Here is a 23,291-nt window from a genome sequence, read left to right as displayed (position 1 = left end):
TGTGTGTGTGTGTGTGTGTGTGTGTGAGAGAGTGTGTGTGTGTGTGTGTGTGTGTGTGTGTGAGAGTGTGTGTGTATACAGTATACATATACATACTGTTTAAAAGTTTGGGATCAGAATGATTTTTTATGTTTTTACGGGAGTGTCTTCTGCTCATCAAGGCTGCATTTATTTGATCAAACATACAGGGAAAAAATGTAATATTGTGAAATATTATTATGATGTAAATTAATGTTTTTCTATTTTAATAGACTAAAAAGTTCAAAAGAACAGCATTTATTTAAAACAGAAATATTTTCTAACAATATACACTACCGTTCAACAGTTTGGGGTCAGTACATTTTTATTCTTTCTTGTTTTTTAAAAAAGAAATTAAAACTTTTATTCAGCAAGGATGTGTTAAATTGATAAGAAGTGGCAGCAAAGATTTATATTGTTAGAAAAGATTTCTATTTTGAATAAATGCTGTTCTTTTTAACTTTTTATTCATCAAAGAATCCTGAAAAAAGTATCAGTTTCCAAAAAAAAAACACGAAGCAGCACAACTGATAATAAATCAGCATATTATTATGATTTCTGAAGATCATGTGACACTTTATACTGGAGTAACAATGCTGGAAATTCAGCTTTGATCACAGAAATAAATTATATTTTAAAGGATATTAAACCAGAAACCATTATTTTATATTGTAATAACATTTTGCAAGATTACATTTATATTTAGTCATTATGTAATAATGACTAATATGTAATCATTTAGTCATTTATCAAAACAGATTACGTTTTTTTTTCAGTGTTTTTGATCAAATAAATGCAGGCTTGATGAGCAGAAGAGACTCTTTCAGAAGCATCACAATTCTCACTGATCCCAAACGTTTGAGCGCTAGTGTGTAACATTATAGCCTACACAGCACCTGCACGTAAACATGACGTAAATGGACCAGACACTGATTAACAAACGAACAAATGTATTTATATGAGTTTGTCGCTGCAGTAATGTTCAGGGCCACTGCTGTCTCCTCTGCCTCTGGAGCACATTTTTGCGAATGAACCACTGGGTTTCTTCTTAGCTTCCTCCTCCTCCGCGGTCTTGTCGTACTTCTTGATCAGTCCATCGATATATCTGACGCTTTCTGTCAAGAAGTCTGTTTTCTCCTCCAGTTTCTCCGTCCTCCTCGCTCGTGTGGTGCAGCCGCCGCGCGGAGGGAAGGGCGCCGAGCTCCGGATCACTGAGTTCGGGATGAAGCCGTCGGGAGCGACGGGCCAGAGGACTCTCGCGCGGCTCGGCCTGAGCTTTATCTCCGGCAGCTTTGTCGGTGGAGGCGGAGGATGCGTTTTTTTCACCGTTCTCGGCGATGGGACCGGCGGCTGCTTCCTGCAGCAGCTCCCCCGATGCGGCGAACACGGAACCGAGCCGCTCTTCCGGACTCTGCTAACATCCTCTTGTTCATGTTTGTGTTTTTCTCTCACAGCGAAGAACCGCAGGTGAATAATCGAGCTGAAGAAAAGCAAGCGTTTAAAAGTAAACAAGACGTTTAAAACAATAGACGAACAAATGACCATTAAATAGTTTAGTGCATAACGCTGAATTAATTCTTGTGGCATTGCAACCTTATATATTTTATTTGGTAACTTTTGGAATCTGTAACAGCTGATCCCTTACGAAAATTAGCAATCACATAACAAATACAAAAAAAAAGAATTAATTCTTGTGGCATTGCAACCTTATATATTTTATTTGGTACCTTTTGGAATCTGTAACAGCTTATCCCTTACGAAAATTAGCAATCACATAACAAATACAAAAAAAACAAAACTTTTATAGTTAAACCATGGTAACCATATTAACCATGGTTTTGTTACACTAACCATCAGTGTTGGGGGGTAACGCATTACAAGTAACGCGAGTTATGTAATCAGATTACTTTTCAAGTAACTAGTAAAGCATTACTTTTTAATTTACAGGAAATTATTTGAGTTACTCTTTTAAATAAGTAATGCCAGTTTCTTTGTTTCTTCAGTTATTGACTGACAGCTCTCCTGTCCGCACGATTTTGCTGCTGACCTATTCAACCATACTAATAAGCAAGAATGACTTTAGATGAACAAAACATTTGTGTTTTATTGTTTTGTGATTGAGAAGAAAGTGTTTAACTTTTTTTTGCGCTCTATTCTTTATGCATTCCAGCACAGCTGAAAGGATTTGAGCTTTTTGAAATTACATTTCCTTCACTTTTACTATGAAAGGAACTTTTACATTTGCCAAAAATGGAATTTTTATATTAAAACGCACGATTTTGCTGCTGACCTATTCAACCATACTAATAAGCAAGAATGACTTTAGATGAACAAAACATTTGTGTTTTATTGTTTTGTGATTGAGAAGAAAGTGTTTAACTTTTTTTTGCGCTCTATTCTTTATGCATTCCAGCACAGCTGAAAGGATTTGAGCTTGTTGAAATTACATTTCCTTCACTTTTACTATGAAAGGAACTTTTACATTTGCCAAAAATGGAACTTTTTATATTAAAAACAAACAAGCAACCCCAATACCAGATGAGAAAAAGTAACGCACAAGTAACGTAACGCATTCCTTTTTTAGGGAGTGACGCAATATTGTAATGCATTACTTTTAAATGTAACTTTCCCCAACACTGCTAACCATAGTTTAAAAGTTACAAAACACATGGTTTCTACAGTTTTACAATAATAAAACCATGGTTAATTTTCACAAGGGTAGTAGCTTACGTTTAAATGTATGATGATGTGAAATGAATTGCATATTAGTTTCAGTGTTGTGTGTGAAAGTGATGATATACATGTAATGATGTCCAAAATGATTGTTAATTCGTTGCTAAAGTTGAGTTGCATGCACTTCTATTTGCATAGCTTGATGCCTGCACTACCCCAGTCTCACACCAGTTTATACGTCAGATATTTTGGAACAATGAATGATGCTGTTTTCAAGCACAAATGTTTAAGGCATAATAAATCACAAAAGAGTGTATTTCTTCATTCTCTTTCGGTCAGTTTGAGTGTGTGATTAACCTGCCTCAGAGCTTCCTTTCATGTTTCTGAACTTCAGGACCTAGACGACACACCTGATAAAAATATGAATGATAGTGTGAAAGTCAGAGTCCAGACAGATGCTCGGAAAGTTTAGACTGACCATTTGTTTGCATTTATCCAGTCTGATCAGCAGTTCTTTAATTCTTTAGGCTGATTAATCCAAAATACATAAATAAATTATGTAAACCCAGAATTTCCCCATCATCATTCGAAGACAGTGAGTGATAAAATCAGACATGCACAAGTCTTAACTTAAATGATTTTAGCAAATGGCTGCAATATAACAAAGAGTGAAAAATTTAAGGGGGTCTGAATACTTTCCGTACCCACTGTAAATGGCTGTAGGTTTTTGTTCACTTTTTCTACAACACAGAGAAAGAATCTGTGGGACAAATCCCAGAGACAAATGTGTGGGACATGTGCATGACTTCTGATTGGTGTCTGGAGGGCTCCATAAAAGGAGAGAGTATTAGGAGTCAAAGAGGCTCCTGCGAAGCAGAGAAACACAGAAGAGCTGGAGAACCATCATCCGTCACGGACACGAAGAAGAATTGCTGTGGAAGTAGTCTGGAAAGATACCATTGCAAAACAGAGACATGTGAGTTTGCTGCGCCAGACCTCGAACCTCACAGTGTTTTATTACTGGACTTTGGAAATACAATAATATGCTTTAGATGCATCAGTAACTCTAATATAATGCAATGTCTGATTTAACTTCTCTTTACTAGATTGTATTTCTCGGGCCGGATCAGGCTGGTGAGTGAGGTTCTGGCTAAACTTAGTCTGGACAATAGTCTCTGTCATGATGGTGTACAGTTACAACACAGTTGGTGTGAGAAGTAGCTATATATAGATTTCTGTAGTGACCACATACTGGCAAGAAGGTGAAAGTACAAAAACAAACTTGAAAAGAGTTACAAGTGCAAACGGATCTCTCCACATGCTGAGATATATACCGAAACCCCAAATGATTCTTAAATGAGATATTGTTTTATATTGTGCATCTAAATTATTATCTTTTGTGCTTTTGGAGCTTCTTGAGCCCCTTCTTTTCGTCTTGCCATGGGCAACTACGCATTTACTGCAGGTAAGACATCTGTCTCTGCGTTCCTTCATTCATTGACCAAATACAAATTAGAGCACTGCTGCATTTGAATAACATTTGAACTAAGATTGTTTTTTGCTCTATTGTGCTTGGTTTGCTTTCTCATAAAATCATAATGCATATGTTATGTTGGTCTTTTTATTATTATTGATGATAAATGATAGTTTGTCCGGTGGCACCTTATTTCCCCCAGAACTGTGTTGTGTGCATTATTTCCCACATTTTGCATCTCATCGTCACAGATGTCGAAGATTTCAAGTCCATCGTGTCGACTCTAGAGAACCAGCGCATTCTGAGCGAACACAGCAGACTGCAGAACATGCTCTCTCTGAATCATGTCAGTAAGTCAATTATCACCTATTAAATGTCTGCATGAGCAAGCCGTGACATTTGAGTTATCATGCATTTAGTGTCATCCAATATAGACAGGACCTTTGTCACGTGTTGCCGCTGTGTCAGGATGTCCTTGAGTTATATTTAACTTCTCAGTCTTAATTGGTGTGTAAGTCACATACTGCACACATCCTAACAACTCACACATTGCTATGACCGATACTGGACAAAACAGTGTGATGCTTTCATATTAAGTTACAGTATTACTGGAATAAAATGGTCTAAGATGAAACCATATGAGATAAGACACATTTTAGAACCTAAAACTGAAGTCTAGAGAATAAAATCTCATGCTCTATGAAGATATTGAGTGTTTAGTGCTTATTACGTCTCTTTGCAGGCTGCTGAGGAAGAAACAGGACAGCAGATGAATGAAGTGACTCAGGAACCAGACCTGCTGGCCCTCAAGTTTCTGTACAGTAACACAGACACAGCAGTAAGTCTGTTTTGCAAGAAAAAGCCATTGTTCTGTGGATTTTCCCTAATGGGCTTTCCAAACGTTTCCGTCAGCCGAATGCCTCAGAAGTACATTATTAGCTTGAGGTACTCAAGCAATTTATTGTTTATTCCCTGATTTTGGTTAAATGCAAGTAAACAGATAAAATATATAAATGTTAGTGTTTTATTTTGATTAATAGGCTGCACACCAAAAAAATTATATCGTGATTGTGTCATATATCATGATTGCGATTTGAATTTAATTTCAGTGTTAATTATTAGCAATAGGAAATAGTTCAGACTATTTTAGTCTAAAAATGTTGACTAAAATTGTAGTCTTCATTAATCTTCAGCATTCAAAACTGGATTTTTTTGGGCCTAATGCCTAAATGCCCAGTGTTGCATGTAATGCATTACTAAGTAAGTAATCATTGAATTAAATTATAGTAATTATATATCATTATATTAACTATATATTATATATATGTGTAATTTAATTACTTTTGGCTTGAAAAGTAAAGTAAGGGATTACTCTGAATTCTTCTGTAATTTAATTACGGATGTAACTGCATTAAATACTCTATAGAGTTTAGAACAATTCTATACAAAACAATAGTGAATTTAACATCAAAATGTATCATCTAATGTTAAAATGCATGTTTTTAATGTAACCTTCTCCCTTTAAATACTTTGGTGAGTTGAAGAATAACTTATGCAGTTTTATAATGTTAATTTGAAAGAATTAAAAGAGCAGTTTTGGGATACACAGCACAGCTGATATGGGATTCAGAAAGTAATTAGTTTAGACTATTTTATTTAATTTTTTAGTCATGCATTACTTATTAGAGAGAGCAATTAGTACAGTAATCTAATTACACTGTTGAAGATATAGTACTTTTGATGTACTTTTTAAGAGTAACTGAGTCAACACTGCCTAGGCTTTTGTGGCCCTGACAGTTTGAGGCCCCTAGAGGACAAACTGCTTACAAATGAAACGATTAGGATTGTCCCTTTGATTTTGTTTTTCAGGAGCCTGTCAGCAGCTCTTCTTCTTCTGGCACGGCTCCGCTCCCGGCGTCATTAGCCGCTAAACCCCGAGGGGCCCCGCAGGGCCCCGCCACCATAGAGCAGATGAGAGCGGAGCTAAGAGAACTACGAGAGGAACTGGACACGCTGAAGACTCAGCATAAGTTCGTGTAATATGAATGCATGCTGTTTTGGGATTCTTACCCTTGTATTTCTGTAAATGTAATGGCGTTGTGTTTCAGAAAAGAAATCAAACTGCTCATGAACGAACTGGATGAAGAAAAGAAGATGCGTTTGTCACTGCAAGTAAGCATGAGGATGAGTCAAGAGCCTCTGGATGTTAAACAGTTTCATTCATTAGCAGTGTTGGGGAAAGCTACTTTTAAAAGTAATGCATTACAATATTCCGTTACTCCATGAAAAAGTAACTAATTTTATGGAAAGTAATGCATTACGTTACTTCTGCGTTACTTTTTGTCACCTGGGCTGGGCTTGCTTATTTGTTTTTTAATAACCAAAAACCCAAAAGTTATATTTTTGGCAACTGTAAAGGCATAAATAAATTAAATAAATTGGAAAACTAAATACCTTACATTATACTTATTTGAAAATGAAACTCATATATTTTGCTGTAAATGTAAAAGTAATGTTACCCCAACACTGTTCATTAGATAGCCTATCATAACTGATTTAATAACCGTACCATGAACGCTCACTTGTGCTCTTTCACTTCAGATTGATGTAGAACGTCTTAAGAAACACGTGTCCAAGTGAGCACCTCTGAGGTCTCCATCGGCCGCTCGAAGCCATCAGATACGCCTCTGTGAGTCTGAAGTGTGCAATGAAGAACTTACCAAGACTGAGGAAGAACTCTTGAGAATTTCTGTCCAGACTCAGTGAACACATATTGTGTTGGTGCTTTACACTGCCGCTACAAGCGTTATATAAAACACGTTTTGGGTTCTAAACCATGAACGATGACTGGAAAGAGAGAGCAACCTGTTTGTTTCAATCAGATGCATTGATCGCTTAGACTAATTAACATCAGACCTTGCATTTAATTTCTTCTTTATATGTGACTCTGCAGCACAAAAGCAGTCTTAAGTCGCTGGGGTATATTTGTAGCAATAGCCAACAATACACTGTATGGGTCAAAATGATAGATTTTTCTTTTATGCCAAAAATCATTAGGATATTAAGTAAAGATCATGTTCCATGAAGATATTTTGTAAATTTCCTACTGTAAATATATCAAAACTTAATTTGTGATTAGTAATATGCATTGCTAAGAACTTCATTTGGACAACTTTAAAGATGATTTTCTCAATATTTAGATTTTTTTGCACCCTCAGATTCCAGATTTTCAAATAGTTGTCTCTCAGCCAAATATTGTCCTATCCTAACAAACCATACATCAATGGAAAGATTATTTATTCAGCTTTCAGATGATGCATAAATCTCAATTTCGAACAATTGACCCTTATGACTGGTTTTGTGCTCCAGGGTCACATATATAACAGCCTCTTTCCATCTTGTGTGAAGGAGGATTCTAAAGCAAAAAACAAACAAAAAACTGTTAGGCGTCAGCAAGACTTTTTCACCAGGGCTGCATTTATTTGATCAAAAATACAGTAAAAATTGTGAAATAATATTGGAATGTAAAACAGCTGTTTTCTATGTGAATCTCTGTTAAACTGTAATGTATTTCTGTGATGCGCAGCTGTATTTTCAGCATCATTACTCCAGTCTTCAGTGTCACATGATCTTCAGAAATCATTCTAATATGCTGATTTGCTGCATTTCTTATTATCACTATTAAAAACAGTTGTGCTACTTAATGATACATTTATTCAGAAGCCTGATGAACAGGAAGAACTTGCATTTTTTAAAAAATATAATTTTCTGTAACAATGTAAAAGTCTCTTTTGATCAACCGAAAACAAACAAACAAAACGTAACAAAGTTACTGCACCCCCAAATTTAAAATGGTAGCGTGTTATGAAATGTATTAACATTGCTATAATATTTATACATGCATGGGTATATCATGAACATGAAGAAGTGCAGTGATGTAAAAAGGGGTCCTGTAGGAAAAACACTGGTAACAACAGCGTTAAAACAAAGAAAATTAAAGTAATACCATAAATATCACTGACATAAAGAGGCAAGAACAAGAAAAATATTTATTTACAAAAATATTTATTTACTTTACATAAAAACAAATGTAGCTGTCCCTTCATGAAGAGAATAAAACAAACAATTCTGAAGGGACCCTGGAAGACAACACTGACGTTGACCCGAGAGGAACCGCTTCAGATCGGTTTAAGTTAAAGACTAATGACAGCTGCTTCAGTAACTGACCGAGAGAGCCAGCGGTTCGTTCAGACGAGTCTGGATCAGACGTTCGAGTCTTCACAGGGAATCGGTCTGAACGTCACATCTTTATTTTCCTCCAGCAGAAGATCATAGCGACACAGAGGCCTGCTGAAACATTGAGTTGAAGGAAACCATAAGAGTTTTTGTGGCTGTCAGGAGTACGCTGGTCTTTGTCTCTATTCGGTTTAATGTTTCTGAAAGAAGTCTCTTCTGCTCAGCAAGGCTGCATTTATTTGATCAAAAATACAGTGAAAATTGTGAAATATTTTTATAATTCCAAACAGCTGTTCTCTATGTAAATATCTGTTAAACTGTAATTTATTTCTGTGATGCGCAGCTGTATTTTCAGCATCATTACTCCAGTCTTCAGTGTCACATGATCTTCAGAAATCATTCTAATATGCTGATTATTAGAAACATTTCTGATTATTATCAATGTTGAAAGCATTAATATTTTTGTGGAAACTGATACATTTTATTTTTCAGGATCCACAGATGAACAGAAAGTTCAAAAGAACAGCATTTATTTGAAATAGAATCTTTTGTAACATTATAAATGTCTTTACTGTCACTTTTGATCAGTTTAATGTGTCCTTGCTGAATAAAAGTATCAACTTCTGAGTATGTTTGGTGTCACACACCTTGATGTCTCATGCTTGAATTAAAAGCACAAATAACTGATTCACAGAGCTGTCATTTGGCCTGAAGTCTTATAATATAGTGAACAGAGCAGCTCCGGTCTCTATTCATGCACAACAGAAGCTCAGACTTTCAGCAAGACTTCCAGACGAACCCTTGCTTCAGATGAAAGCACACAGACCTGAGGTGGTTCTGTAGAGGAGTGAGGCGGATGCGCAGGAGCCGCAGTTTCTTGCGTGGCCGGAGTCCTTTCCCCGTACAGAACTTGAGCGAGATCTCTTTCACAGGCTGGACGTCTCGGTCAAACTGAGCCAGAACGCTGCTCTCCACAAACCTCTCAAACATCAGGGATTTACTGGAAGAGAGAGGAGACACATCAGCATCCAAAACATCGATCTGGGAATACTACTTATACGAGACGGAGACTTTCATGGACTTACTGATTGAGTTCAACTTGCGCCTCTTCCTTTCTGTTGCTTAATTTAATAGTTAAATATCCCCAGTGTGTCTTCTGGTTCCATGTGACAATATCAAGCTTGTAGCCGAACTCTGGTGGAGTCAAAAAACTGTTACGTTATATTTACACTAGCACTCAAACGTTTGGGATCAGTGAGACTTGTGATGTTTCTGAAAGAAGTCTCTTCTGCTCATCAAGGCTGCATTTATTTGATCTAAAATACAGAACAATTTAACACATCCTTGCTGAATAAAAGTTTTAATTTCTTTCAAAAAAAGAAAGAATAAAAATGTACTGACCCCAGACTGTTGAACTGTAGTGTATATTGTTAGAAAAGATTTCTATTTTAAAGAAATTCTGTTCTTTTGAACTTTTTATGCATCAAAGAATCCTGAAAAAAAGTATCACAGCTTCCAAAAAAATATGAAGCAGCAACAGTTTCAACATTGATAATAAATCAGCATATTATACTGATTTCTGAAGATCATGTGACACTGAAGACTGGAGTAATGATGCTGAAAATACAGCTGCGCATCACAGAAATACATTATACTTTAATGTATATTAAAATAGAAAAACGTTATTTTACATCATAATAATATTTCACAATATTATATTTTTTCCTGTATTTTTGATCAAATAAATGCAGCCTTGACGAGCAGAAGAAACTCCTGTAAAAAACATTAAAAATCATTCTGATCCCAAACTTTTGACCGCTAGTGTATCTTCTCTCAATGCTGAATCTAGTCACAGTTGATAGTAATAATGAATGTAATAGAAATGCTCACTGCAGAATGGAGACGCTTTATTAGTTTGGAAATATGTCCTGGTTTGTCCCAGCTGCACCAGTGTGTCCCTCCAGCGCACAGCATCATAACCTGCACAGTGCAATGACAGCACGTCTGTCTGAGAACAGGCGACCGATCGCATTAAACTCAGAGCTTACTCAGTTTACCCAGAACAGGGCATCCGTCCGGCGTGAACTTCCCACAGTCCATGCACTTCCCGTCCCGGAAGAGTGTGTAGGAGTCACAGGGGTAGGCGGTGATGGGACAGGAGCCGCTGATGGAGCTCATGTAGAGGAACACTGACCTCTGATGGTCACACTTGAAATACTCTGAGCCTGTGGAGCATTACACAGGAGTTTTCTAAGAATCAGAAATGTTTAAAACCTACTGACTTCTGCAGTGTATAAATACACGGGTCAAAGACGAAAAAGTGTTTAAGCATAAAAACAATAAGTGTAATACTGCTGTAAATTGTTGTTGTTTTTCCCCAAAAAATTTATAAACTTTTCTGTTTAATTTAATTGCAATGTTGTTTTTGTTTTTCTGAGCAAAAAATAAATATCATACATTTTCCTCTGATTTACAGAAGACACCCACTAAAATATAATTCAGTGTAACAATCTTGTCAGGTGTATTTACAACAAAAATCAATTTATGACATATTAAAAGACTAATTCCATTCACCCCAAATAATAATTAGCTGTAACTTTACATTTTTAAAAGTTGCCACTATCCTAGGTTTTGCCCGTTTGTCAGTAAGAATTTTTTACTCATTTAAAACACAATAAAATTTAATATGCTCCCTTATTCTTTTATATATTTTAATATTTACACGTCAGAACAAGCATGTTTGAATTTTTACATAAATATTGTGTTACACTGAATGACAATGTAACATTATTTCAACCAAATTGTAACATTTTATTCTCCAAAAACTTATTTGAAACCTTAAAAGTAGACACTTTACTTACATTTAATGTGCTTTCTATGGACATAAAATCACTTTTGTAAATTTCTTTTGATGCGGACATCTTAACGTCTTTGACCCATATATACATACATATATACATTATGATATATAGGTTGCACAGAGCAACTTATACAATATATGCAATATGACGAGAATGCTGAGCATCATGTTAGTCTGGGGCATGAAGATATTCTTTCTTTCTTTCCTATTAATAATGTTATTTTGACAATGTGAGTAGCATCTTGTAAGTAATTATGATATAATTCCAAAATTTTTTTTATATGCTTTACATTTGAAAATTCAGAGAGGTATGGTTAGAAAGCAAGTAAAAAATTAAAATATTGAAAGACTGAAAATCGAGTTTTCTTTTTATTTAATTTGACAAACATTTTTAAGTTATAAGTACACAAAAATACAAACTGCTGTTCAAAAGTCTGTAAGATTTTTAATGATTCTGAAAGAAGTCTCTTCTGCTCATCAAGGCTGCATTTATTTGATAAAAAACACAGAAAAAAACTGTAATATTGTGAAATATTATTACAATTATAAATGACAGTTTTCTGTTCAAAGCTTCAAAAGTGTGGGGTCGGTACTTTTTTTTTTGGGGGAAATAATTACTATTCAACGATAAAAAGTGATGGTAAAGATTTATATTGTTAGAAAAGATTTCTATTTTGAATAAATGCTGTTCTTTTAAACTTTTTATTCATAAAAGAATCCTGAAAAAAATATTGCAGGTTCCACAAAATATTGTGCGGCACAACTGTTTTCAACATTAGATATGTGGGGGCGTGTTAGAACGAGCCGTTTTAGGGGGGCGTGGCAGAGTCTTAACTTTGATAAAGAATATCTCTTTGGTTTTGAGACTTTAGTCTTTGCAACTTTAGGGATCTTATCTATGCACGAACAGCTTGTAACACTCCAAAGAGAAAGGAAAACTTGAAATCGCATCATATGACAACTTTAACACATATTCACAGAGAAAACAGCTGTTTGGAATTATAAAAATATTTCACAATATTACGTTTTTTTCTGTATTTTTAATCAAATAAATGCAGTCTTGGTGAGCAGAAGAGACTTTGAAAAAAAAACCATTAAAATTCTTATTGATCCCAGACTGTACGTGCGTGTGTGTGTAATATTATTTTCATCAAGGCTACATTAAAATGCTATTAAAATGGTAAAAAGCTGACCTGAAAAGATGGTTCTGGGGCATCCAGGCTGATCCGCTCCACCGTTTGCGTAATAGTCGATGTGACCCAGGAGATCACGATAGCCCAACGCTACAAGAAAATGCCAGCGATGAGTTAACTAGCTCTAGATTTTCATTTAGTATGATGCTGGTGGTGTTTGCGTCTGGAAACATCAGTGCTAGACGGCTGTGAGTGCTCGTTTCCTGAAGCCAATCAAGAGCCTCTTCTCGAGAAACGTCTCAGTGTTGTGTGAGAAACACACCGTCCATGTCTGTGTGCAGGGCCTCCACGAACTGGGCATCAGACGGGTCGAGACGCTCGCTGGGGGGCTGACCGTTAAACTCCGGCCCTGCTGGATCCAGCGCTGAGTGAGACACGAGACATCACAATCAATCACACACCGAAACTGACGACGGCTCGAAGCTTCAGGAGGAGAACTCACCTGTTATTCTGCCAATTCTTCCATTAAAATTGGCCCCTGTGAAACCTGAAATGTGGGCCCCTAAACTGACACCAATCATGTGTATGGAGCTGAGATTGGCCCCGTTGACCTGTAATGTCAACACACACACATACAGACACACACAGTCACAGGAAACACTGGTGAACATTTCACAAAAGATGATACAACAAAAGAATGGGTATCTCATTAGGCTAGTTAACACCTTGAAAATAAAAAAAGGACAATTCTTATTTTTTATGGAATATTACAGTGTTTGTAATAAATTATTTATCTGTGCACATATTAAAACAAACATGCCGTGCCTTTATCTTCTTTGACACTCTGGGCCTCTTCAGTCACTTTTGACCAACAAATGTTACATTTAGAAACTTTACATTTTTTGCTTCATCAGAATGGGATGACACTTGGTGTCTTATGTCACATTAGCTATGTGAACACACACAAAAAAAATCTTGAACATGATCCGGATATGTTAAAGGGTCAAAAAAATAAAAAAAGTAACATTTGGTACCTTCATGATCAAAAATAACTGACATAGGAAATGAATGGGAAATATGAAAAAAATAACCGACTCTTATCTAGCAAAAAATATCAAAACCTCAACAAAAAGTCTTTTAGAATGTGTGTGTGTGTATATATATATGCAAAACCTAATAAAAGTAAGAAATTACCGTATTGACCCGAATATAAGACGATGTTTTTTTTCTTGGAAATACATCTGAAAAAACGCGGTCGTCTTATATTCAGGGTCTAGACTTTGACATGTCAATAATACACCCACAACAGTAGGTGGCGCCAAATATGTATAAAACGAGTGTGCCATGAAACACGTAATGTAATGCGTGTTGTAAAGATCGCGAGTAAAAACAAAAGAAAAAGAAAAGCTTACAGCTGCATGAGTGTAAAGCTGCTTTGACACAATCTGTATTGTTAAAAGCGCTATATAAATAAAGGTGACTTGACTTGACTTGACTTTGACACTCTGGGCCTCTTCAGTCACTTTTGACCAACAAATGTTACATTTAGAAACTTTACATTTTTTGCTTCATCAGAATGGGATGACACTTGGTGTCTTATGTCACATTAGCTATGTGAACACACACAAAAAAAATCTTGAACATGATCCGGATATGTTAAAGGGTCAAAAAAATAAAAAAAGTAACATTTGGTACCTTCATGATCAAAAATAACTGACATAGGAAATGAATGGGAAATATGAAAAAAATAACCGACTCTTATCTAGCAAAAAATATCAAAACCTCAACAAAAAGTCTTCCACAACAATAGGTGGCGCCAAATACGCATAAAACGAGTGTGCCATGAAATACGTAATGTAATGCGTGTTGTAAAGATCGCGAGTAAAAACAAAAGAAAAAGAAAACCTTACAGCTGCATGAGTCGTGACTGTCACGTTAGCCTGATGGGACCAAACTCCCTTTGTGATTTTAAAATGTAAGACAGTACCCAGATTTGAAGACTACAGTAAGATTTAACTTCTACTGTTAATAAGATTTTGGTAGGCTACTATTAGATGGATAGCCTAAATGTCCTAATTCAGATGGAAATTTTTTTTTTTTAATGGTATATCAAAAAGTGTATATTTTTTTAATGTGATTGTTGGTACATTTTACCAGTTTTTACCATACTTTCAAAACAAAAATTAAAATACAAAATATGCAATATGAAAATAATTGAAGACAAAATGTGTTTTACTGAGAAAAAACAAGATTTGGTTTTTAAAAAGCCTTTTTCCAAAAGGTACATCTGGAAAAAGGGGGGTCGTCTTATAATCAGGGTCGTCTTATATTCGGGCCAATACGGTATGTCTAAAATCACAACTAGGGAATCCAAAAGCCTCTCTATGTATTTATTTACCGGTGGTTACACCATGACATTACACAAGTTTTTATCTTTAACGCCTCCAGATGGCACTATTCTTACTTCAAAACATTTACTTTAAAGGCCTTCATTTTATTTTAATCTGAAATATTGCACTGATTGAAAAATAATACAAAATAAAATAAAAACAAATTACATTAATTTTAATGGAAAAAACAGCTCATAAAAATGTATCAATATTGCATAGTATCAAAATTATAAATAATAATCAAAAAATATAAACAAAAGTAGGCTACATTACATTGATTTTCCATTTCAAGGCTCTGGTCCCTTATGACCATGAAGGTACCAAGTGTGACCCAAAAATGAAGAGGCCCAGAGGGTTAATAAAAAAAAATAATGAAAAAATAAAATAAAATAAAAGACAACACTAAATCAAAATGGACCATTCTTATTTTTTTGTGTAGAATTTTGCAGTGTTTATTATAAATGATTTATGCATGCTCATAATTATTGTTTAAAACACACACACACACACCTTGACAAAGTTACCTATATGAGCATTATGTCAACATAAGACTGCATTAAAATAACGACGGTCACTAGCTGTTTATTCAAGTCTCCACCTGAATAAGTTAATGATTAACGCATGCTTCACCTGTGCACAGACAAACCTGCTGCCCGTGCTCAAGAACCAGCACAACTTTAAACAGCTCCTAGCACATATTTATTTATTTAAATTTAGGGTAGAGAGGGTAATTGAAATTTTTTTTTTGTTTATTTCAGCTAGTTTGTCATTTGTCATTTTCCTTTAGTTTAAGTTGAAGTACTAAAATAACTAAAACTAAAAAGTGAAACTTAATAAAACTATATTGACATATTAAAAAAAATAATAAAACTGACAAACTACTCAACAAAATGACTAAAACTGTAAGCAAAATTAAAAACAGAAAATCTAAAAATAAAATCTAATTCAAAATACTAGCAAAAACTATAATTGTATAAAAATGAGCCTGCTTTGAACTGCAGAATGAAATGGCCTGTTCCCCTTCTACGGAACTCCACGCTGCGCCCCCTAGGGGGCACAATGGGGAATGCAGCCTGCATGACCGGTGTCTGAAGCACGTGTGAAACAACGGCAATCTAATGGTCCACCTGGCCCATGACGTCATAGGCGGGATGCTGGAAGTATAAAAGGGCACCTGCTGAATACGTCATCCACTTTGCTGTCTTCAGGAGCCGTCTGTTTAAAGTGCGTGTGATAGACCAGGGCAGGTGAGCGGTGTGGGAGTGTGTGCCTCCGTTCCAGAGGTTTCTGGCGCTTGAGGACGTGCACTGTGGGTCGTCCTTAGGGGGGTGCAACTAGTAAACCCCCCGAGGGGGGCCCCGCTCCCTACCTCGCACCGGGCCCCACATCAGCTAAGAACAGCCCTGCGTGCACGATCTATCTGTCATCTGTTTTTGGTCAGGAGCTTTCGCGTTCAGTGCTCGAGGGCTCTGAATGCGCTCATTGTGAGTGTTATCCAATTAGAAGCTCCATTCGCGTTTGTCCCTCTTCTCGAGAGATGAGTGACAAGCGTTTGCGTCTCGCGGTTCGGGTCCCACTGTTGCGGAGGCACGGCGAAAACTCGGATCGCGGGATTGAGATGGCCTTTTTGGGTTATCGGATCAGATAGCGCTCAAGTCAAGCAGCGCCTTAGGGATGTGTGCCTCCGTGTTTGGATTCTAACACTCGAGGGCATGTTCTGCTTTCACATTTGTCTCGGCGAAGAGCACACGCTTTCAGAGTTACACGCTCATTGTGATGAGTCACGATGTCTAGGCTCCGCTTGCGTTTGTTTCTATTTCCGAGGGATACGGAACAGAGTTTTTGTGTCTGTTGCCCAGACACAAAATTGTCAGTTTATCTCACCTCGCAGTCATCGCTTTGATCTGCGGCATTCACACACCCTCTCTATACGGGTTGTCAGACGCCACGGATATTGTTGGGTTGTTATGATGATGAAGTGTGAGCACAGAGTCGTTTCAACCCTGATCCTGCGAGATCGTGGGTGGAGCTATATTCAGCTCGGCCGTGCCTCTCTAATATGCATGTTATTGTGTGTGGAGAGCCTCGCTGGGTGTGAATATATTTAAATACTCTGTGGAGAGAGGCTTGCGAGTTTTCTCTCCCAGGGGGTTTCAGCACCTAGAGGGGTTATGGGGAATATCTTTTTGCTCTGGAATATGGCGGTCTGAGGGCAGCTATATTCTAGCCTAGCTTCTGATAACTAGGTTGGGTTCCCCTTGGCACAAGTTCTCGAGTAAGTGCTGAAGCCTTTATTTAGGAATCAGCTATTCGAGGATAGCTGTGTTCCAGCGTGGAGACCGCTTCCCTTTTAGGGTTTTTAGATTGTGGTCTCCGTGAGCCCCTTGCCTGGACTGTGCTGTCTTCCCTTCGGGGTTTTAAATAGATGGCCCACTTCCGTGGCCTGGGCAATCTTCAGCCTTATCTGAGAGAACTGCTATTCGAGGATAGCTGTGTCCAGCCCTCTAGTGCTATGGCTACTGCTTACATCAGGCTTGATCTCGGACTATGATGTTTGTGTTCACTCTTTAGCGAATCATTTACCTCCTTAATATAGCCTTCTGAGGGTGGTTATATTCCAGCCATTGTTTTTGGCAGGACGGGCTTACTTGAAAACAGCTATCTGTGGCTAGCTGTGTTCTACTGCAATTGCGTTGAGCCCTCTCATGGAGTGGGCCCTTTTCCTAGCTATGTGCTAGCTCAGTGATCGCTCCCTGCTTAGGGTTTAAAGTAGCGGTCTCTTGAGCCCTTACCTAGACAGTACTGTCTCCCCTCTTTGGGTCGTAAGTAGACAGCCCACTCTTTGTGGTCTGGATAGTTTCAGTCCGTCCCCCTTCTGGTAGCCCTTCCAAGGTACATAGCTATCTGAAGATATCTGTGTGCTAGCTCAGTGACTGCTCCCCTTTTTAGGGTCTTTAAGTAGCGGTCTCTTTGAGCCCTTGCCTAGACAGTGCTATCTCCCCTGCTAGGGTAGTAAGTAGATAGACCACTCTCTGTGATCTGAGCAGCTCTGTAGGAAGGCTATCTTGGCTATGTTATTCTGGTCCACAAGCCTTCATAAGACTTTAGGGACATAGCTATCTGCGGATAGCCGTGTTCTAGCTCAGCAGCTACTCTCTTTACCTGGGATTTAAGTATCATCTCTTGAGCTCCTCTAGAGGCTCTCTAGTTAGCCTCTTCAGTGGTCTTGTGTATCCAGGCTAGTTCTGCTCACTATCTGAGGATAGCTGTGCTCTTAACTTGGTTGGGATGTTCCACTTGATCTATTCGGGTTCCCCCATTTCTGCCAAGTTGCGTGAGCGACCCGTGGTGTCAGTGGCATGGCCCCTTTCTGAGGAAAGGTTTTGTTTTATGTCTGTCGCTTCCTTGGTGCTCTCCCACCAGGTGGAGAGGTATGTGCCTCGGCACGGCGTGGTTGGATTTCATTCCCCGATGTGCCCCCTAGGATTCCGCAGCATTGAGTTCCCTAGAAGGGGAACGTCTTGGGTTAAGCATGTAACGAGAACGAGATGCTGCGCCCCCTTGCCATGCCTTCGGCCTGCCTGTCTACATCTCCTTCAGACAGCTAAAGTGGATGACGTGTTCAGCAGGTGCCCTTTTATACTTCCAGGCATCCCGCCTATGACGTCATGGGCCAGGTGGACCAATAGATTGGCGTTGTTTCACACGTGCTTCAGACACCGGTCATGCAGGCTGCATTCCCCAATGTGCCCCCTAGGGGGCGGAGAGTCTCGTTCCCTTTCGGGGAACCTTGGCTGCATGCGTAACCCGAGACGTTTTCTGCTGGCTGATTGGCAGGGTGCTATTAGGTCAGGACTCTCTCACTGCTTATGCTACTGACTGCAAGCTTGCGTTTATTCTTGAAGTCAACAAGCGCATCTCAAAATTCAGTCAACAACGGATGGACAGAACCTTGTCCCAACATTTTACTTTTCTTTTTCAATAATCCATTACGCTTGGATGCAATTCATAACACAAAGAAAATATATATTGATACGTTCTTTTCAATGCAACTTTAAAAGTGAATAGCTGTTAAATGTTAATTTTGCGTTTGCTTTTAGATTTCTAAAATCTACAAAATAATTTAGATTTCATGGGGCGTCCAACACTTGTCCAATAATCAAGGGACATTTAATTAGTATTAGTATTATGCATTAGAAATTAGCATTGTGGGCTTCTGTAGTGCTAACATTTTGTAGTGAAAAAAGATTCATAACCATCTGTAACCAGATAATAACCCAAAAATAAATAACCTGATAAGCATCTACTTACAATTTCAATGAAATACACCATAATCATTGTCGAGTAGAAAACTCAGTAATACTGAACTAATTTAGGCTGAATGATGACATTATTGTCTCATAAAGCTGACTTGACTTGATCGCACTGAGGAACTTTTCTTTTACCTCCATTTTCTGGATGAGGTCGGTGAGGTTTGCAGCCACCTTGCGTGTGTTATCCACCACTTTCCAGTAGTTTATGTTGGTGGCCCCACGGTTCCAGTCCACCACGATCACGTTCATGTCGCGGCGCTGCAGGAGGAGCTGCACGAACTGAGTGAGCCAGACGGGAGGCGAGCCGGTGGGCCGGTAGCCGTGGATGAGGAAGGTGCTCGGGGAGCTGAGGTTGAAGCGAGGGTTTCTGAAGGGCTCTCGATGGGACAGCAGCTGAGCGCAGGACACATTGACCCGAGTGTAGAGCAGGAGCCTCACATTCAGAGACGTCCCAGACAGAGAGTGCTTCAGATCCAGGTCTGTCATCTCCTCACACTCCTGAGCTGCAGGGAGAATGCAAACAGTGTTTCTCATGCAGCACAAGTCTTCTGTTGCTTGCACACATCCATCACAGCTTTATCTGAGCCATACGACGCTCCTGCAGGTACATTTAAGACTTCTAAAGTCCTTTTTAAGGCCAAGTAAGGAAAATTTAAGAAGTAAATTGAAGGGAACACAAGTTTTAGTAAAAGTTGTAGTAAATTTGTTGTTTTTAAAAAATTTTTAAATGCCTATAGTTTGTAATAATATTTATTTATTAATTTTAGTTGATTTACTTTTAGTTCTTTTAGTAATTCAAGTTAAACTAAACGAAAGTGAGAAATGTTGCTGTGGCAACTAACTGAAAGAAAAAAAAAAAATAAATAAAAAAAAATAAATATATATATATATATATATGAGATGATCTCAGTTTACTTTTATTTTTTACAGTTCTAGTTAACTATAATAGCCTTGCCACTAGAATATAGAAATACATTTTACTGTAACTTCTGATCAAATATTTCTGTTCTCCCTCAGGATTTTTGTCTTGTTTTCCAGTGCAGATATTCTTAAATCAAGATACATTTATGTGAGAATCAAAATAACAAACAAAATTCTTGTTTTTCTGAGAAATTGATCAAAATGAAGAGAATTTATGATTGAAACAAGAACAAATATCTGCCAGTGGACTCACAAAAAAAAATCAACTTGAATATCAACTTTTTCTTGTTATTAAGCATAAACTTAATTTTGCTAAATATCTCAGAAAACACTTAATATTTTCATTCTGCATCTCAAGCAAATACATTTGCATAATTGCATAATTATTTTAAATATGAATTGAACAATGCATGATATAAGAAATGAAAGAATATACACGCAAACCCAGCCCAGATGAGAAAAAGTAACACAAAAGTAACATAACGCATTACTTTCCATAAAAAGTAACTAAGTAACCCAATTAGTTACTTTTTCAGGGAGTAACACAATATTGTAATACATTGTAACTTTCCACAACACTGCAAATGGCCTAACATTCATTCTATTTACATCTACACTGCATGAAAATAAGTGGAAAAAATGTGTGTGTGTGTGTGTGTTTTGGTATTTACAGGAAAAGTGGGACTAATGCTACATCTGTGGAGTTGTGTTAACATTTCAAGAGAACTTCTACAGAAACACCCAGCATAAATGAGACAGCACCCACCGTGAGTAATACAGAAACTCACAGCTCATTATCTCACGCTGTTTCAGGCTGCGTAAGTTAACCACGATGAAATATGAGCATTTGGAAGAATGTCATGTGGTTTCTTCTAAACAGTTCATTACAAAGGCAGAAAGGTGACATGGAAGGCAGCTGATGTGGATTTGGATCAACATTACCTCTGTGAGCGTCAAACCCCAGCAGCGTCACAAACACGAGCCTCCAGCAGAGCGTCCTGCAGACCTGCATCGAGGGAGACAGGAACCTCAGTCTACAGCGGATCTCACACACTTCTCATCTTTGCAGCTTTTTCTCTCGCTTTAAATGCTGTATGGTTTTATAGAGCAGTAGTGCAAAACGCTTCTGCTTTCTTTTTTATTGTTAGCCAAATAAAACTATTAAGCAATTTTTGGAAAGCCACACATCACTTATTTTGCTCATTATGAAACCACAAGTTTCCAATGACCCCTGCTCACACACACACACACACTCACTCTCACACACACTCACACACATAGACATAGACACACACACACAGACACACACTCACAGATACACTCACAGACACACACACAGACACACACACACACACACACACACACACACACACACACAGTTTCCATGAAACTCATTACTGGTCAACAGGGTGTGTGCTATTTTGGTATCATTGATATACCATTATTGTTTTTGTTTATGTTTTGAATAATATTTTTTATTTTCAGTTTTTGGGTTCATTTGAAAGTTGTAGTGATTTTGTTGTGTTTAGTTTATTATTTGGCTTTTAAATATGTCTGTACAGTTTTCATAAAGTTCATGTTGTTTATTTATTTTTTTATTTCATTAGTTTATTTTAACTTAAACTAAACGTTGTTTTGGAAACTAGCTGATTCTTTTTTAAATACAATGTATTTGTTTGTTTGTTTATTTCTTTACTTACTTGTTTATTTATTAATTTTACTTTATTTATTTTTGTGCCTTCAGTTTTAGTTACCAATGATGTGTATGTGTCAGGTTTTGCCTACGTTTTGGGGACCAAATGTGGTCACAAGGAGACTAAAACTAAAAGCATTTCCCATGAGAAAACAGCTTACTAAAGACAAATAACGTTTACTGCAAATATTGATAAACAATGTTTTCATTCAAACTGAAAAAGCAAGAAGGCTCGTGTGAGGAACAGGTTTTGGGATCCAAAACATACTAAATATTATTAGCTCAGAATTAAACCCACAGAAGTCAATAGAAATTCCCATTATTGATCAGTAACTCACACAAACCCTCTGTATGTTATTTTTGGGGAGAGTCATTGTGCGGTTGTGTAATGGGACATTTTAGGGACTCTGCATTTGAACTGTCTGAAGCTGAAAGGAAGCTGCAGTCTCGGGGATCAAAACAAGCAGAAGAAATCCCACGAACATTTACACCAACCGTGTCCTCAGTGAAATCATGAAGCAGCACTGAATCCGACAGAGCACTCACTCTCACACACACACACACACACACACACAGCCATGAACTCTCATGAGCAGGGGACACCATAAACACACACTCAGACAAACAGCACATACTACACGATCATAACACATCACTATCTGACTGCAACAAGGCATATGGCACGTGAAGGATGTCTTACCATGTTGGACGAGTGAGCAGCAGTCTCTGTCTAAACTGTCGGGTCGCTGATAATCATCTGAAGACTCCAGGAAACAGTGAGGTGACACTTACACACAGCTCCTCCTTCACTCCAGCTCCACCCATGATTCCTGCAGACATCCACCTACAGGAGGCACATTCCTCAAACCCCTCTGCTCCACCTGCGGCGAGCAACAGCAAGAACAGACACGAAGCGTGAAGCTATAGGCTCTGCATTTGGTGGCTTTGCATTGATCTGAATGAGTGTCGAGGCTCAGACGGATTGCGTGCATGACCAGCATCACGTGGGAAACTGTGAAATTAAAATATTCATAATACAATATAGATATATATATATTCATACAGTTTTTGTAATCTGCATTTAATTGTATTTTCAAAATAACATTAAAAAGAAAAATATGTTTTTATTGTAATTCCAAACACCATGTTTATTATTTTCGCAGTAACTCTTAATCAGTTGTTAATGTTTAGTGGACGAAGTCAGGTGTAGTTCATCACAAACTATCAACATGTTTGAAAAGCTCACTTTTAACAACGCAGTTCAGATGGAAATGTATATATTATTTTTTAAGCCGACCAACATCACTTTTGCAAAACTATGAAATGATTCTAATTAATAATGCATGATGGGTATAAGTTATATACAAATTATTGTTAAAAATTCTGTATGATTATTATTTAATACATTATATTTCTTTATATAATCATCATCTTTCATTATATATAATTTCTTGTAAGATGCATTTAACTTACATTTAAAAATAGCATTAAAATGGTACATATGAACAGTTTTTATTTTAATCTGTTTTTGGAATTAAAAAAAAGTTATTAAGTTGTGCTCATAATCATCATCTTTCATT

At 37.4% G+C, this 23,291-nt stretch overlaps 2 protein-coding genes across 5 annotated transcripts; one reads left to right on the top strand and one right to left on the bottom strand.

Annotated features, from left to right (window-relative positions):
* Positions 1-3,579: 3,579 nt before the first annotated feature.
* Positions 3,580-7,176, top strand: LOC107692951 (SH3 domain-containing kinase-binding protein 1-like). The gene is made up of 7 exons (XM_016492162.1): positions 3,580-3,667; positions 4,103-4,156; positions 4,417-4,511; positions 4,908-5,003; positions 6,035-6,195; positions 6,274-6,337; positions 6,767-7,176. Exons 2-7 carry the CDS (start codon positions 4,132-4,134, stop codon positions 6,803-6,805), a joined length of 480 nt encoding a protein of 159 aa, XP_016347648.1. The 5' UTR covers positions 3,580-3,667; positions 4,103-4,131; the 3' UTR covers positions 6,806-7,176.
* Positions 7,177-8,114: 938 nt separating this feature from the next.
* Positions 8,115-22,585, bottom strand: lipia (lipase, member Ia). Of its 4 annotated transcripts, none has more exons than XM_016492158.1 (11): positions 22,412-22,583; positions 20,961-21,024; positions 19,230-19,600; positions 12,897-13,005; positions 12,717-12,818; positions 12,455-12,544; positions 10,459-10,626; positions 10,292-10,381; positions 9,487-9,595; positions 9,228-9,401; positions 8,115-8,515 (listed from the first exon to the last, which is right to left on the bottom strand). In XM_016492158.1, exons 1-11 carry the CDS (start codon positions 22,412-22,414, stop codon positions 8,428-8,430), a joined length of 1,368 nt encoding a protein of 455 aa, XP_016347644.1. In that variant the 5' UTR covers positions 22,415-22,583; the 3' UTR covers positions 8,115-8,427. The 4 variants fall into 4 exon arrangements, with proteins under 4 accessions (XP_016347644.1, XP_016347645.1, XP_016347646.1 ...); XM_016492159.1 differs by having other exon boundaries at positions 8,115-8,512; XM_016492160.1 differs by lacking the exon at positions 22,412-22,583 and having other exon boundaries at positions 19,230-19,595; positions 20,961-21,004.
* Between the last annotated feature and the right edge of the window lie 706 nt (positions 22,586-23,291).

The sequence above is a fragment of the Sinocyclocheilus anshuiensis genome, unplaced genomic scaffold, assembly GCF_001515605.1.
Source record: "Sinocyclocheilus anshuiensis isolate Anshui unplaced genomic scaffold, SAMN03320099.WGS_v1.1 scaffold658, whole genome shotgun sequence".
Classification (NCBI taxonomy): Eukaryota; Metazoa; Chordata; class Actinopteri; order Cypriniformes; family Cyprinidae; genus Sinocyclocheilus; species Sinocyclocheilus anshuiensis.
The sequence above is the reverse complement of the archived record's forward strand: the minus strand, read 5'-3'. Positions and strand labels throughout refer to the sequence as shown.

Coding starts and splice junctions, on each gene's coding strand:
- lipia (XM_016492158.1), bottom strand. Junction 10,382..10,458: donor GGACGGATGCCCTGTTCTGG/GTAAACTGAGTA, acceptor TGCACTGTGCAG/GTTATGATGCTGTGCGCTGG. Junction 9,402..9,486: donor GCGCAAGTTGAACTCAATCA/GTAAGTCCATGA, acceptor TCTCTCTTCCAG/TAAATCCCTGATGTTTGAGA.
- LOC107692951 (XM_016492162.1), top strand. CDS start 4,132: ATGGGCAACTACGCATTTACTGCAG. Junction 4,512..4,907: donor ACATGCTCTCTCTGAATCAT/GTCAGTAAGTCA, acceptor GTCTCTTTGCAG/GCTGCTGAGGAAGAAACAGG. Junction 6,196..6,273: donor ACGCTGAAGACTCAGCATAA/GTTCGTGTAATA, acceptor GTTGTGTTTCAG/AAAAGAAATCAAACTGCTCA.